The sequence below is a fragment of the Sus scrofa genome, chromosome 2, assembly GCF_000003025.6.
Source record: "Sus scrofa isolate TJ Tabasco breed Duroc chromosome 2, Sscrofa11.1, whole genome shotgun sequence".
In the NCBI taxonomy this organism is placed as follows: Eukaryota; Metazoa; Chordata; class Mammalia; order Artiodactyla; family Suidae; genus Sus; species Sus scrofa.
In genome coordinates, this window is record NC_010444.4 from 851,229 (window position 1) to 868,284 (window position 17,056).

General features: G+C 65.4%; 1 protein-coding gene across 1 annotated transcript; it reads right to left on the minus strand.

Moving 5' to 3' along the window:
• TOLLIP (toll interacting protein) lies at positions 970-13,109 on the minus strand. The gene is given in 7 exon segments (NM_001315800.1): positions 970-1,181; positions 3,090-3,180; positions 3,341-3,493; positions 4,171-4,204; positions 4,207-4,352; positions 5,982-6,131; positions 13,077-13,109. Coding segments are annotated over 7 exon segments (819 nt in total).

Below are 17,056 nucleotides of genomic sequence, written 5' to 3' on the forward strand. Positions count from 1 at the left end.
AACGCCGACTTGCCCAGGCTGACCCTGCTCCGACGCCCACCCTGGCGGGCTCTACCCCCGTGTCCAAGGGCAGAGCAGTGACCGCCTCGCTCTGGGGACAGTCTCAGGCTGCCACCTTTCACTGGGTGTCCCCCTCCTGCCCGTCCCTTGGCCACGGCCCGAGCAGGCCCAGCAGGCCGTCCACAGGGCCTGGGGACCTTCTGCCTTGCAGGAGAATGTCACAGACTGGCCCCCGGAACTGGGGCCCAAGACGTCCTCAAATTCACGTCAGTAGCGAGCCGACAGTTCCTAAAGACCCTTTAATAAACCAATACAAAGACGCCCCAGTCACAGGGAGGGCCCCTCGAACAGCATGGCGCGGAGCCGGCGAGACAGCAGGACAGACGCAGGGGCCCAGGGGCTGAGCACAGACAGGGCCCCAGACCCGGCCCCAGACCCGGCCCGCGTGCACGCGTGCCAGCCCGCGGGCCGAGGCTGGCCCGGGACACTGGCGAGCGGCCCGCAGAGCCCACGTGGGGCAGGAGGTGGGTTTTCAGTGTGGGCGTCCTAAAGGAACCCAAACCAGCTGCTCCTGGGTTCTAGGCGCCTGGAGTTACGGGTTACCCCAAAGGGCGCCCCTGCAGCCCGCAGTAAGACCTGGAGGCTCAGCACGAGCGCCCTGGGACCCTCTGGGGACAGCGAGGAGGGGACGTGCGCCCTGGGCGGTGGGACGGTGGGCGTGTGCACACAGGACACAGCCGCGTGCGGCTCTTCTCTGACGGGAGCGGGAGGAAGAAAGGACCCCACCGCCCCGACCACATCGAGCGCGGCTGCAGGGACCAAAACCACATGCATCCCGAGCAAGGGTGTGCACTGGGGGCTACACAGACGGCCGAGGGGCGGGGGCGCGTTCACGGGCATCTGCTGGGACGGGGCTCCCGGGGAGGGTGGCCAGCGGCCAGGCCGGAGGCAACAGGGCGCCAGGCGTGCCTAGGACTCCTCGCCCATCTGGAGCAGGGAGTTGATGGCGGCGTCCTTGCTCCCCCGCTGGGCCTCCAGCACGGAGCGGATCACCTCGCGGTCCACGTTGGGGAACATGTCCTGCATGGCCTTCAGGTCCTCTTCGCTGCAGCGGGGCTGCGCGCTGACGGCCGGGGGCAGGGCCACGGGCACCACGCCGGGGCCGCACACGGCGGGCACCCCTGCAAGCAGAGGGCACATTCAGGGAAGGGCTGCGGCTGGCGGGCGGCACGGCCAGGGGAGGGCCCCGCGCCCACTGGCCTCCCGGGAGCCGCCCCAGGCCTCACCGCCCGGCGCAACGCCCGGCGCAACCCAGAGCCGGCCAGAGGCGCAGGGGAGCCGGGGTGAGTGCCCAGCGTCTCAGGCGGGGACGGCAGGGCCCAAGACAAGCCCTCTCGCGCCCTGGACCCTGAGACACGGCACTGAGACCCGCGCTCACTTTCCAGCACCAGTGGCCGCAGGACCGCCCTCTCCACAGAGAAGACACAGCTGCCGGCCCTCGGCTGCAGGCCAACCCCGGGCTCGGCTCCCCCAGTGTGGCCCCCGCCTCCCAGGGGACACGGACGAGGACAGAAGACCTCAGTGGGCCCGGCGCCCCGGCAAGGCTGCCCGCCCAGCGCCCGCCACATCCAGGTGACAGCGGAGCGCCTGGCACTCTCTGCCGCGGGCCCTGGAGGCCAGCCCGCCGGGTACGCGCGGGGCTCCTGGCATCGACCGTGGGTGAAAACTAAGAAGCTCACGGCGTCTGAACCGCTGGGAGAGCTGCTCAGAGCGCCCGCGCCACTCGGCCCAAGTCTAAGCTCCAGCTCGCTGCCCTGAAACCGTCTCCAGCGAGAACCCAGACGGATGTGAGGCAATAAGGCCCCTCAACAGCCGACAGCGCAGACTCTCAGTTAAACACGTCTCAGAAAGAAGAAACGGGGTTAAAACCCTTAGTTCTTGCAGACTCAAAAGCACAACCAAGAGTTTCCATTGCGGCTCCATGGTGATGAACCCAACTAGCATCCATGAGGACGCAGGTTCGACCCCTGGCCTCGCTCAGTGGGTTGAGGACCCAGGGTTGCTGCGAGCTGTGGTGTAGGTCGCAGAGGTGGCTCCGATTTGATCCCAAGCCCAGGAACGGCCATGTGCCACAGGTACAGCCCTAAAAAGACCCCCAAAAAGATGAAAAAAATCCACTGCCAGTCAGGGACCCAGCATTGCTGCAGCTGCAGCACAGGTGCCCTTTGACCCCCAGCCCAGGAATGTCCACGTGCCTACCAACCACTCCAACCTGTCGATGAAAACGTCCCCTGAGAAAACTCTGAACCAAACACCCTCGGACCACAAGCATCGGCTGACAGCTCCACCCAGGGGCTCCCGCCTGGCCAGGTTCGCGTGCGGGACACAAGCTGGGATGCTGCCAGGTGGTCCCACTCCTGCACCTGCATCCCCTGGGCTTCCGGGAACAGGGAGAGGGCCTTAGGACTTGAGGACGCCCCCACCCTCTGCAGGCGGTCCCTTCCAGCAGGAGGGGCCGGGGCACCCACCCGGAGGCGGGCGGTCCCGGAGCACCGCCCTCGGGGCCGCCCGGTCTTCTGCCCCCTCTGTTCAGGGGCTCTGGGACGCACCCACACCGTGAGCTCGGCAAGCTGGGCCTTGCTCGGGCTCTCCTGTGCCCGCCCAAGTCCAGCTGGTTTTAAACTGGTCAGCGTGGGCGGCGGAGCCAGCTGCCACTGTAGACAGAGTGGAGCTGACCAAGGCGACCGTTAAGGCTTGCAAGTCCTCCGGCAGAAAGGTTGCGGTCCAGCCCCGGAGCCCAGCGGGATAGAAGCAGGCCCCTCGCAGGGGTAAACGTGACAGGAACGGGGCCCTGGAGCTCGCGGCTCCTTCGCCCGAGAGGAGGACCGCCTGGCGCTGCGGTGTCCGACTCGCTCTCAAAGCTCAGGAATCACACGTCCACACCCCCCCCGGCCCATCTGTGCCAACACGCAGGGAAACACAGACCCCTAACACGCGGGAACATCTCCAAGGCAACAGCCGGCCTCCAGCCCACGCGCCAGTGCCCTGGCACCCCCCTCCATGCCCGCTGCCCGGGGAGGAGCACACACCTGCGAGGGGCACGTAGCCGACCCCCTGCTGGTACACTGTGGGCATCAGGACCACAGGCTGAGGCGGCATCACCACGGCGGCCGGCAGCGACTGCAACACACCGAGGGCGAGAGGCTCGCGGAGAACGTGGCACGCCCAGCCCTGCCCTCCAGCCTCGCCCACCCCTGGGAGCCCAGGCGCCCGGCCCACCGGGCCCCGAGGCGACGCCCGGCGGGCAGGAGGGGCCTGCGCGCGGCCAAGGGAGCCTCACCGTGTAGGACATGACCAGGTTGACCATGCCCTCCTTGTCGTCGCCCTGCCGCCCGCTCAGGCTGTACCACTCGTCCTCCACCTTGCCCTGCTTCAGCGACTCGGGGATGGTGACATGCGTCCAGGCGATGCGGTCGTCCATGGAGAAGGCGCGCTGGGGCCAGGAGACGCGCGGCCGTGACCCCGAGGCCTGCTGACCCCCGCCGCCCCCCCCAGCGTGTCCTCGGCGGTGGGGCCGCCCTCCTCCCCGCCTGCCACAGGCCACAGGGGCGGGAGGCTCCAGCGGGTCACGGCCGTCAGGCCTCCACACCCACTCTCCACTCCTGCCCTGCACCCCCAGGCCGCAGAGGCCGCGGGGAGGAGGGCAGAGTCCACCTCCCAGCCCTGTGGCCTAGCCCCGTCCTCCTGGCCTGGCAGGGCCACAGCCACTGGGGGCACCCCGGGCAGCCTCAGGAGAGGTGGGGCGCTCCCAGAGGGCACTCCGAGCCCCAGGCTGGGAAGGACACGCAGGAGGCCCCTACAGGGCACACACCAGAGGCCCATTTGCACCCACACCAGCCCCCTCCCACGCCGTGCCCACCCAAGCAGACAGCTGCCACGGGAGCCGCCTGGTCGAGGCGACACACCCACACCCTGGACCCCTGCCCCGGTGGGGACGGATCTCAACACGAGTCCTACAGGCCCCACGGAGGACATGTGCTGCCGGGGCACCAGCACACCTGTCCCAAGGACACAAACCGGCGCACGTGCACACACAGGCCTCGAGCTCTGGAGCAGCCAAGAGGCCGGAGGAGCTGGAACCGCGCGGCTCGCGCAGGCGGCCGCCCTCACCTCATCAAAGATCTCCAGGTAGAAGGAGTCCACGCCGGCGGCACCGTGCACTGGATCACCTTATTCCAGCGCGGGTTCTTGGCGCCGTTGTGGGCCGTGGGCGTCTCGTACACGGCGTAGCCCAGGCGCAGTCGGCAGTACGGGTCCATGCGGGTCACGCCGTAGTTCTTCGCCAACTTGGCCTGAAACAGCCCGTGGGGGGCGCCGTCAGAGCGAAACCCAGGCCGCCCTGGTGTCGCCCAGCCCCCACGCCGGGGCGTACCGGCTGCCCACCCCCGGAACTCAGCTGCCCCTGCACAGTAGCACTCCCCACCCGCAGGGTCAACCAACCTCACATCCAAGGCGTTACGGAAAAAACATTTCCGGAAAGTTCCAAACAGGAAAAGCAGAATTTGCTGCACACCAGCAATGCCTCCCACGGCACATCCGTGGTACCAGACGCCAGGAGTCAAAGCCAGAGGAGCGACGGGAGGGAGCTGCGCGCGCAGGCTGCACGCGAGGCTGCACCATCCTGTCCTTAGGTTTTGGCTGCCCAGGGCACTTGGAAGGTGTCAGGCCAGGGATGGAACCCACGCCACAACAGGGACACCACTGGACCCTCATGAGCCCGAGCCACCAGGGAACCCCCAGGCGGCGCCATTTTACACTCGCAACTTGAGCAGCCGTGGACCATGGCATCGCGGGGTTCGGGGACCAGTCCTGAGCAGGACCACATTCTGGGCCCAGGAGGGAGAAGCAAGTCTGGGCTGGCATCTCTGCCATGAGGCGCCTGGCACTGTGCCCGATGCTCAGGACCACAGATGGCTGCTGAGCAGAGGGCACCATCTCCACGACCCCTCCCAGAGGAGCTCGAAACACGTGCAAAGGGTCAGGGCGTTCCCTGTGCCCCGACAGTGACCACACCGGCTCCAGCCTCCCCTCCCAGGCGGGAGAGCCTCGGCAATGACCCGGCCCCATCCAGCACCGCCCGGGGCCTGGGGCGCAGGCGACCCGTCCTGGGTCAGGGCCCCCGAATGCCGAGGGCCCACCCACAGCTCACGCCAGGCATGGACCCAACTCAAGCGAGACGGGCTGCTCGGGACAGTGAGTGAGACCAGCCCGGCCACGGCATCAGGCGCAAGCATAAAACACACTCATCGGCCGGAGTCTACAGTTCTGAAACGGGCTTGATCTTCCCACGGCTCCGAGGTAGCCGTTCTTCCCTCGTGAAGCCGAGATGCTAAGACTCTTCTATCTCACAATCCAGCACGCTCGCTCTGAGCGAGGCCGGCGCCCGTGAGCGCAGGGCTTTCCTTCACCCAAACCCAGACGGGCCCGAGGCGGACGCCCCGCTCGCTGCGGCTCCCCTCCCGCTTCCGAGGCCCATGCACCCTCTGCGCCAAGGGCCTCCACCCCACCACAGCCTCCTGCCGCCTCCTCCCACGGCCCTGGCACCAGACGGTACACACAGGCCTGTCCTGCTGGTTTCCAGGCGGCTCTCTGTGACGCTGACGGGACGGTGCCGCCTTCACAGAAACCCACCCTCGCTCTGACACTCGCTGCGAACAACGACCTGCCAGGCGCGGCTCAGGCGCTGCTGGGGACGGGAGGGCTCTGTCTCTCCCGCAGCCGCCAGAGTAACAGCCGCGATCTGGTTCTCACTGGGACCAGGGCGGGCTGAGGGGAGGGGGCAGTGCCTCCCCCACTGTCCCGAGGGTCGGTGAGTCTGTCCAGGGGGAAGCACCCCTCACCGGGGTGCTGGCCAGCAGCTAAGGGTTTCAGGGAGAAACAGCATCCAGAAAGCTCCCTCCCCCGGGGAAAGCCACACCCACCTGCACCACGGTGATGCTGAGACGGCCCACGGTGCCCAGCGTCCCCCCGAACTGCAGCTGCTGTGCCGCCTGCGCGTCCAGCTGGATCTGCTGTTGCTGTTGCGTGGGCGTGATGCGCAGAAAGTCCTGCGGGAGCTCCCCGAGGTACACCTGCACGGGAGCAGAGCATGCGCCTCAGGGCAGGGCAGCGGGAGCTCCACCCCCGGGGGTCCGGGACCCCAGGCGCCCCACCCACAGGACTGGGTTCCACGTGTTACACAGGAAGTCCTGCGGGAGCTCCCCGAGGTACACCTGCGCGGGAGCCTACAGTACCCAGGGGTGGGGTGGGGGCCCGGGACCCCCAGGCTCCTCGTCCACAGGACAGGGGTCTGCACCCAGGGTCTCCACCCGGCAGGCCCCTCCCAGGATCTGCACTCTTGAGAGCAGACACAGCACACAGCCAGGCCCGTGCAGGCCGCAAACGTCTCTGCCCTAGACGCCGGCCCTGCGCCCCAGCCAGGCTTGTGGCAGTTCTCGAGCTTCAGGGCTCTCTCGGTGTCTCCCTGAGCCCTTCCCGGTACCGGGGCAGCTGCAAGCAGGGGCCTGTCCACCGCAAGCACCGTTCAAACGAATGAACCGGGGAAACCTGGAGCCCGGCTGTGCGGCAACTCGGAAAAGCCTCCGGGCGGACACGCCTGCAACGTCCCCACGAGAGAAAACACAAACGTAGAAACACCCCCGACAAAGAAGCCAAGAGATCGGCAACAAGCCCCCAAGACCTGGCCCTGGAGAGCTGGCCTGGGGAAGTGCCAAATCCTGGGGACAGGCCCGAACTGAGGGCTTGGGACAGCGCAAAGTCCCCAAAGAAAACTGCAGGAGACGAAACAAGAGTGGGTCAAGAGCCAGCCGGACTCCACTGGCAGAGGTGAGCAGACCAGGCCGGCCTGGGCCCACCTGGTGTCCACCCAGTGGACAATGGTGACTCTGCTGTCCCCTGGGCCGGGTAGGTGCAGGCTGGGGGGGGCCAGGGTGTAAGCACAGCCCAGGAACCAAGATGGGAGGCCTGGCTACTGGGGGAAAACAAGGGCCAGAGCCCACAGTCCCAGGGCTGGGCATTGCCTGCAGTGGCCTAGTGGGCGCCCCTCAGCCACCTGGGGAGCCCTGGACCCGGCCGAGGGTCCTAGAGGACTGGACAGTCTCAGGAAACACAGAAAGGAAGGCTCCCGCGTGTCACCAAGCTCACGGCGCCCCTGGAGAACGTGTGTGTGTGCGTGTGCGTGTGCAAGAGATTCCCTCCCCCCGCCCCCACGCTCTCAGCGCCTTTCAAGGCCCTCAAAGACCCTCGGCTCTGCTCCCGATGACGCTGCGACGGAAGCCTCACATCCGGGGCTCCCCTGCCCCCACAGCCTGGGCTCCCGCTGCTTCTCTAAGAGCCAGACGTGCGCCCGGCTGACCTGTCCGGGAGCCAGCTCTGCACCGTGAGAGGGGACCCGGTGGAGCCAGCCCAGGGCCTGGGCCCGCCCGTGGTCGCCAGGTGAGGAACACAGGGCTCCCCCTGGAGGCCGTGTGTCCCCAGGAGTGTGGCGCTGCCAAGCAGGTGAGGGCACAGCCGGGAAGGAGGCCCGAGGTGACACCCTGTGGGCTGTGCCCCCTCCAGGAGGGCTGAGATGCCCAGGACACGCCAGTCGCCAGTCTCTGCCACACCAGGCCTGTGCCCCGCCCCCCGAAACCCCTGGGACCCCCAGCGGGGGTGGGCACACACAGACCGAGCCCTCACTTGTCATTCCGAGGGTGGCCGACACCCGCGGCACCCGGCACAGACGCCGCAGACGCGGGCAGTGAGCGCGAAGGCCCTTCTCTGCTCCTCGGGCTACTTCTGTCCTGTTGGGATGGACCCTCCCGGGCCGCTTCCTAGTCATCGTCCTCGTCTCGGTCTCCACTGGAGACAACCACCCGCGCCCCCACTGCCCCTCGGAGCGCGGGTCCAGCAGCGTCCACGCAGGAGCCACGTGGGGAAAGCGGGCCAGGCTGACGCCTCGAGGGCTGGGGACACAGCGCAGGCAACCAAATCCCACGGGCCAAAGCCAGGAGCCGGGGAAGGGGCTGGCCCGCAGGACTGCACCTGACCCCTGGGGACAGCAGCATGTGGCTCGCCCACCAGACACGGGGGGAGCCAGGGAGCCCAGGGCAGTGGCGGATCAGGGCGCCTCACAGGGGGCTCACGGCTCGGCTCTGGTGCCGCCTTTCCGGCCAAGAGAGCGGAGAGGCCACAGGATGCGTCTCTGCAGCCTAAGAGGAGCCCACGGAGGCAAAGCACCACCCCCCCCACTTGCTCATGCTCTCCTATGAATTCGGCGTCCTTTTTAAAGAGGAAAATCCCAATTGCCCGCAGCCCTGCGGCCCCAGGGACAGGGCACCACCGTCTCCATGTGACCTGAGTGACGCCAGCGGCTAAGCAGCCCATTACTGCCCACTACCCCCCCTCCTGCCTGCCCTCGGGCTACTGGGCGCCCCCTGCCCCCTCTTTGAGGGCTTCCTGCAACGACCCCGGCCCCTCCCAGGTGTCAGCTCGCCTCCGCCACCCCCATCACCCACCCCTTCCCCAACTCTCCACACCACCCCAACCAGGACAGGCCGTTCAGGCCCAACCAGCCGCACAGGCCAGCTCTGCCAGAGTCCAGAGTCTGCACGAGGGAGCCGAGCCAATGGCACTGACTGAGCTGAAAACAATCCCTGTGCCCGGGGCCCGTGTCCTGACGGAAGACGACAAATAATCAGCAAGGGTCACAGCCCTGGAAATAAAACACCGAGAGGCACGAGGGGTGGCTGGCTGAGGCAGGGGCGGGCGGCGCGGCCCTCCCAGCAGAGACCTGAGCGCCCTGAAGGCATCAGTCCCCAAGAACCGTGCCAGGCGCCCTGCACAGGGCCGAGTGGGAGCCCGCCTGGCAGTGGGGATGGCGGGGAGGTGGCTGGAGAGCAAGCGAGGGAGGGAGAGCAGGGCAAAGGGAGGACAGGCTGCCAGAGTGGCGGCCAAGGCCACCGGGGGCTCTGGCTCTGCCCCGAGGGGGAGGGGGCCAAGGCGCGGGGCAGGGGCAGGTGGGGAGGGGCCTGGGGAGCCTCCCGGCTGCGCCGCATGTCTGGCTGCATGTCTGGCTCTGCGTGGCACCTGACTGGGGCGTGACAGCAGGAGGACCAGTCTGGCGAGGGTGGCAGGTGTGGGGCCGCAGGCGCTCCAGGGGATGCAGAAGAAGCAAGGCCACCCCAGGGTGGGACTGCCGCCCAAGGGAGCAGGGAGAAACCTTCGGGGGGTCAGAGGAAGGAAGGGGCCGGTCCATGCACGCCTGGAACATTCTCAGGGGATGCACGAGCCACGGAAGGCGGGGACGTGAAGCTCGGGAGGAAAGCCTGGGAGGAGAGTCCCCGCCACGTGGGCGAGGGGAGGGGTCAGGAGGGAGGAGGGGAGCCATGGAAGGAGCCCCCAGTGAGGGGGTGGGGGGGTCCTGTGCCTGCTGCGGGCCGTTTTCAGAAGTCCCAGACCACCCCCCACCACCACCTGTGCGGCCTTCTCCTGGGGTCCCCACAATCAACACCCCCTCCCAGCTCCACCATCCAGCTGGTAGTGAAGCAAAAATAAACAGCAGGAGGCGGGCATGGCCGTGGAGTCGCCCAGGCCTCTGAGACGTGAGGGTAACTCCCAGAGACCTCCCTGCAGGGGGCTCAGAATCCAGGGAGAGACGCCAGGGGAGGGGACGGAGAGGGAGCCGCACAGACGCCACGAGACAGTCTCGTTCTGAGAGCGGGCAGCCGACAGCAAGCAGCAAACCGAAGCCTCATCTGAGGCGGCGCCGGCTTTTAAGACAACGCCTCTCCCGTAGGAGGGTCCCCGCGGGCAGCCCAGCTGGGAGAGGACGCCTGGGGGGGCGGGGGCGGGTATTTATAATGATTCACCTTAGATCTGCATCAAGTAAGTCCGCCTGTTAAAATTTCCAGGATAACCACAAAGCGAACAAAATTCCACTGTGTTTTCCAAAGCAGCAGAGAATGAAAAATGGAACTTCAAAAGCTCTATTTAATCAAACCAAAAGAAAGCAAACAAGAAAAAGGAGCAAAAATGGTCAAAACACAAGAAAACACGTCAGGGAAAAAAGGCACGTGTGCACAACCACCCACGTACGACTCGCTCGCACGTGCCAGTTAAAAGCGAAAACAGGGCAGCCAGGTCCGAGCCCACCCCCGGTGCCGCGGCTGCCCAGGCCGATGCCCGCGTCCAGAAAGACGGAGTCCAAGACCGGAAAGAGCCCCATCGCCACGCAGCCAGGCCCCGCCCGGCCACGTGCGGGAACACGGCCCCGAGGCTGCGGGCCAGCGGGCAGGGCTCGGCCAGCAAGAAGGGCGCGGGTGCCAGGCTTGCGGCGTGGGAAGACCCCGCCAGTGACAAAGAGGAAGCCAAGCGCGGGCCTGTGCTCTGTGGCACTGGTGGCGACCTGACAGCGTCATTGTCACACGCGGTCCCAGAGCGAGTGACAAACTCCACACGTCACCCTCTGCCATCCCAGTGATGGCACAGACTCAGCAACAATTATCCGCACATCACGGGCCACGGGGCTCAGCCCGGCGCCTCACGTGGCAGACGTGACAGAGGAGGAGCCCGCGGATCAACCGGCCTCTCCCAGCGCGGGACCGGCCGGCCTGACTCAGTGGGACCCACCACGCGTCTCAGCGTCAGAGCGGCCCTGGCCCCCTCCCCTGGGGCACAGGCAGCAGGGGGTCTGAAGCGCAGTCTGCAGACCCCCCCCCCCACCGAAGGCAGTGGCCCCTCTCGGGTACTCCCGGCCGACAGGCTGCGGAGCAGACAGAATGGCCAGCAGGGCTCGCAGCGGCCCAGGGGCCCAGGGTTGGGCCCCTGCAGTGGCCTTTCGGGGAAACACCCCCCGAAGACATGACCTCCATCCCCGTCTCCTGGAATTGCAGCACGTTCCCAGCCCTCCAGCTCCCCAGTTCCAGGGCAAGCGGGAGCTCCCCAGACCCGCTGGACCCGTCCACACGCCCAGGGACTCTGCCCGTCCCTCCCTCCCCACGAGTGCTCCCGCAGACACGAGTCCAGGCCCTGGGGGCCCCAGCAGGGTGGCCCTGGGCCGTGGCCGAACCCCGCCGCCCTCTGGCAGAGGGTGGCGTTCTGGAGGGCTGCCCAGCCGGGGCTCAGGATGGGCACCGTCCGCCCAACGCCCCCTTCGCCAGCGCCAGCTGGATTCCCAGCTCTGCCCGCAAGCCACACAGGCAGCAGCGGGGAGGGCCCAGTCACCGTCCAGCCGTGCTCCTGGCAAAGGAAGAGGCCTCCGCCAGCCTCCAGCGACCGCAGAAGGAAGAAGCCTACCACGTTAGTAACTGCCGGAAGGTCTTTAACCCAGAGCGGCCGGCCGGACAGACGAGGGGGCGCGTGCCAGCAAAAACGTTTCAGAAAACCAGCAGAAGTACACTGTAGCAACCAGATCAGCCCCAAGGCTGCCGCACCTGCCAGCCTGCTCGGGCACAGGCGCCACCCCTGCGGACCCTTCCGGGCCTTGCAGAAGCCCTCACCCCCACCCCCGTCTAGCTCTGACGCTCCTCCTCCGGTCACCCCACAGCCCCTGCTCCTTTCTCAAGTTTGAGGTCGCAGGTCACTTCCTCCAAGACCCTCGCCCAGGGAGGCCCCTGTTCACCTCCAGGCCTCGCCGTGTGGCTCCTGTGAGACGCCGGTGGTGGGCATCACTGCCCCGTGTGCTGGGAGAGGCCCAGGGACTCCAGGGCACTCAGGACCCGGGAGCCCTGGCAGCTCGGGGACCTGGCCTCACCGCGTGAGCGCAGGCCGCGGAGGGCACGACACACGGACAGAAAGACCGCGAGCGCACTGCGAGAGACCAGCCAGGAAGCACCACGCTGGCTGGTCAGACGGCTCAGGAGCGCAGGCCCACATCCCAGCACCCGCAGCTCCGTCCTCACCCACCACGGGGCCTGCCACCAGCCCCTCGCCTCCATGTGAGGTTCCAGAGGCACCACGTTCACAGGAAGCTGAGGACAGGCGACAGGCCAGGAAGGGGGCCGGGCGGCCTGACCATTATGTGTTATGTCACTGCTCCCGGGGGGGAGGGGGGACCGCTAATTTTGTCCCTTTGCTTCTCTGGTGAGCCACTTGCCTAGAAATGAGAAACCGTGGACACGCAACCTGCTGTAGCTCCCTGTGTGCGGTGAGGACGGGGACGTGGAAACATCGGAAATCAAGCTCCAGAAGCCTCTCTACTGACCCTGGGGCGTTTCCACACCCGAGTCTGCTAGGAAGTGCCGTCAGGCTCCCGCCAACCACTGGGAAAGAGCAGCTGTGCCCAGGGGCTTCTGGCAAAACCTTCCCGCTCCTGGGCAAACTCAGGAGAGCCTTCTGGGGAACTCGTTCCTGTCCCGCCAGGAGCAGCACAGACAAGACCTGCCAAGCCCGGTTCAAGGGTGAGGAGCTGGGCGGCCGTGGACGCAGCCTCCGCCGTGGCCTTGCCAGGCGAAGGCACCAGCGTCAGGTCGGAGAGACGGAGGCGCCGGCCCGCTGCACGCGTGAAGCCGCTGTGATAAAAACCTCAGGACCCACGAGCACCACCCGGTCTCAACACCGCCAGGACCCGCTCCCCCGCAGTGGCAGTCAGCTGCGCCAGGACACAGAAGAGAAGGAGGGCGGCCCGGGAGCAGAGGGCACTCCCAGCTCCCAACCCCTCGGGTGTCACTGGAGAAAACGAGGGCTTGAGAAGCGGGGACACGGCCGGGCCTGGGAGTCTCGGCCTCCAGGGTGCTCGTCCACAGAGAGACACTCCGGGCACGGGATGCCTCCTCCGTCCGGGGAACCCACCGGATTCGGGGCCAGCTCCCTTCTGCGGACCCTCCGGGTGCCAGGCCTCCTCCCTCGGGGACCCACTGGGCGCCGGGACTCGCCAGATGCGGGGCCTCCCCCACCGGGAACCCGCCGGGTGCCAGGCCTCCCCGCTCAGGGACCCGCCAAGTGCGGGGACCCCCCCCCCCACCGCTCGCCCCGAGCCCGGCGTCGGGCCCTCGCCTGTGCCCGGAGGCCGCGGAGCCCGCCTCCCAGCCGAAGCCTACCGGGCCGCGCTGCGTGCTGACGGTGGTCGCCATGGTGTGGCCGGCCCCGCGCCTCGCCTCCCGAGAGCTGACGCGCGGGCGACCCTCCGCGCAGAGCCGCGATCCGACGGTGGTCCCGCGACGCCGCCGCCGCCGCCACAGTCAGCTGACGGCCGGCCCCGCCCCCGCACTGCCCACTGCGCAGGCGCGGGCCGCCCCGCCCCTTCCGGCGCCGCGCTCCCGCGCGCGCGCTCTCCCGCCGGGCGCCTGCGCAGTCGCTCCCCCCGCGCCGCAGCCCCGCGAAATGGCTCCCGAGCCGGCCGTGTGCGCATGCTCGCGGGCCGCCGCGCGCCGGGCGGGGTGGAGCCGCGGGCGGGGCGCGGACGGCGGGCGCGGCGCAGAGAGGCTCGGGTCCGTCGGCGGCGCCGCGCGTGGTGGACGCGCCTCCCGCCACCGCCTGTTGCCCGTGCCGCAGCGGGACCTACCAGGAGGCTTCGGGAGGAGGGCTGTCCGTGCGGTCCCCACGGGGCTTTGCTGTTGTCCCTCCGAGAAGGACGTGGAGGGGTCGGCTTCGGCCAGGCCTGCTGCTCTGCGGTGGACATAAGCATTTTCTCAGGCACCGACGTCACACAGGGCCACGGACCACTCCCGTCACGTGTGGACACGGAAGAAACATGCGCACTCTCAGCCAGCCTCCCCACCGGAGCTGGTTCACGGCCGCCACGTCCCACTTAGAGCTTTAACCTCCCTGCAGTCGGCTCTCCTAGATAGGAGTTTTTAAGAAGCTTCTAAACAGCATCCAATCCACAGCACAGCCCTGCAGAATCACCTAGGAAAGGCCAAACCCTACGAGGTGTCCTTTCTGATGCCCTCCTAGTTCCCCGTGCATCCCCACGGAGTGCTCGGCTGCAACAAACCCATCTTGTCGAATTACATGTGTGTTCCCGCCTGTCTGACTGGAGAGCCCTGACACCTCCAGGCTAGAAGTGTCCTTTTCCTTCGTGCATACTTTCCAGGGCCTTCAGGAGTAGCCAGCCCCCTGCGTAATCTGTAATCTCTCCCCCCATTTACTGTAACAACTAAGCATCTCCCTCCTGGACCACCTATCTCTTTGCCCACCACGCACCACATATCCACACCGCCACCACTGCTGATAACTGGAGGGACTGGGGTGCCCTGCATGGCACAGAATCCCAGGGCTGGGTTTCCCCACACGCATCAAGTGTATGGGCAGCCCAATTCTGCAATCCCATGTCGAGTCTGTTTTCTGGGGCCCTTGCCTCTGATGGCAATTGCTCTCTCCGTCAGGGGCCCAACAAGGAGCAGAGGGCAGGCGCAGAAAGATCGTTGGAGGGCTTTTCGTGAGTGAAGGGCAGACTTAAGTGAATAAGCAAGCCTTGGTGATGCACGGAGGGGCTCTTAGCCTCAGGAAGCTGACACCCCTCCTGATCTTGACAGGGCAGCGGGAGGGAGCGGGAATCAGAGAAAGAGATTTCCTTGGCAGAGGAACGAGGCCACTGCCAAACCACAGGCCTGTCTGTGTCGAGAGGGGCCTGGGGGAACAGGCCCTCTGACGCGCTCTCTTCCCAGCTCTGGTCTGTGCAGACGCTCCCGGTGACCTAACCTGGCAGTGCAGTCTGCAGACAAGTGCTGCCCGGGGCACAGAGGAAGGCAGGGGAAGCTGGCGAGCCTCTGGGAGACACATGGAAACTCTTGTGCACATGCCTCTAGAGACCAGCGATACCAGCGGAGACGGTCTTGTAACACACCATTGAAGAGAGCAACAAAAGAAAAGATGTAAACATATAACTTTTTTAAAAAGTGTTATGAAAAAATGTAAAATGTCATTGAAAGGCAGTAAAGAAGACCTGAATAAACCGAGAACCGTGTACCGCATTCACGGGTAGGAAGGCCGCGTCTCTGAAATCCGTCAGTTCTACTCCAAATTGCCCTACGAAAGAAACGCTCGCTAAAATCAGGGCTTTTCAAGATACTTAACAAGCCGATTCCAGAATTTACATGGAAGAACACAGGCTGACTCACAGCCAGAACATTCTCGAAGGAAACGGATACACAGGGGGTGGAAGGGGACTGTCCTCAGAGGTGTCGAAAGCCACCGTAAAGCTCTCTCCTTCGAGGCTGTTACAAGACCCTAAGAACTGCCAACAAACTACGGAAACTTGACACATGAGAGTGTGGGCCCTGCGGCGTGGTCGGAGAAGGACTGTGTAACAAGTGTGCGGACACAGGTGGCTGTTTGTACGAATGAAAAACTCACAATGGACCCTTACCTGATGTTGAACCAAAAGCCATTCCTGATGCAACGGATTCAATGACTATTTGATGCATTCAGTATCTCTGTCATGTTTATAAAGGGTAAAATCAGGAAAGGCTGACACCTCTCTGATCCACCTGGGAAGGTTTGAGCAAGAGCTGAGGTTTGGGGGAGTAACACGTCTGATGAAAGGAGAGACGCTTGGTAAATGCCTCTCAAACACGAGGACAAGGAGTTCAGCAGACCGAGACCACACGTCCACCAGGACGCTGGCCAGAAATCCCTGAGAAAGGCAGAGGGAGGCGAGAGTTAGGTGGACCAGAGGAGGGGTTTCCACCCTAGGGTGGGCGTGGGGGACCAAAGCAAGGTGCACTAGCGAGCCACCGTCATGGGCTCTATGGAGTGGAGCCGCGTGGCCACGGAGGTGGGCAGGGACGAGGTCTGTGGCAGGAGAATTGCAGAAGGGACAACGCTGGAGGCCAGGGGTCCAGCCAAGGGTACTTCTGTGGACCGAGACGTGCAGACGGCAAAGGGGATTCTGACATAAACACCGGCTCCTCCACCTGAGCCGTGACCCTCGCCCAGAGACCCAACACGCATGTTCAGAGCCCCGACCCTGTGTGTCACCTGAGTGACGTCATCTGTCAGCAGAACCCGCATTGTTTCCAGCCCATTTCCCTGTTGCCGTGGCAGGTGGGCTCGCCTCGCCCCTGTGTGCCCAGGTTACCAGTCACAATGGCACACGTGGGTGCCCGTGTTCATAGGACGTCTCAATGTACCAAGAGCCCCAGACAGCCTTTTCTGTGCGTCCTGGGTGGATTCCTGTGTAATGATGGTGATAAATACACCTTGGAGAGCCTCATTCGGGCCAGGGGTTGCTGTGCGAGCTCCGCATGGATCATTTAATTTACAGTGCGGCCCACAGGACACGCTCTTTTGCATCTGCCTGGTAGAGAGGACGTCGGGCAGGCGAACAGTGAAACTGTTTACAGCGAGGACAACAAGGACTTCACATCCCCCAGTACAGAAACACCTCCCGTAAAGCCCAAGGATGCAGGAGAACAGGTGACACGTGAACAGATGCTGTAAACTGGTTGTTCTGAGAGGGCGTCGACACGCTCAACAGGTACAGAGAGGGGCTCTTGAACTCGCCGATAGTAGGGAAAGTGGCACCGCACCGCCACGTCACATCCTTCAGAAGAGAAACAGTTGGGAGAGGGAGAGTGGTCTGGGTGAGAACAGCCAGCCTGGCAGCGGCAGCCTGAGGAGTAAGCCAGACACGCCCTGTGAGCGCTCCCTGACCGTATGTTCTGGAACATTCTCCCGCTGACCCACGAGGGACGCAGTGGAGGCTGTTTGTGCACAGTTGTTTGTGTAGCAGAAGTTGGCAGCCTAATTACCCATCTTCAGGGGACGGATCAGTAGCAGCTGATGCACACACACTGTGGATACCGTGCAGCAGGGAGAAGCAATAGAGCAGGTGTTTGTAGAAACCCTTGTGCAGATTTTAAACATCCACACGAAGTACATAGCCGTTTTTAAGACACTGGACGCCAGGCAGTGGAGGTCGGTGGTCCCTGGAGGGCAGAGAACAAGTGAGCTGAGCCCTAGGGTTGCCCCTGCTGGTGAGCCCAGAGAGAGCTTGCAGACTGCCATGCAGGGAGGGTGACCGAGGTGCGGGCAGGGTCTCCATGAGCTGAGGGGTTGTGGCCGGGAGTCCGGGGAG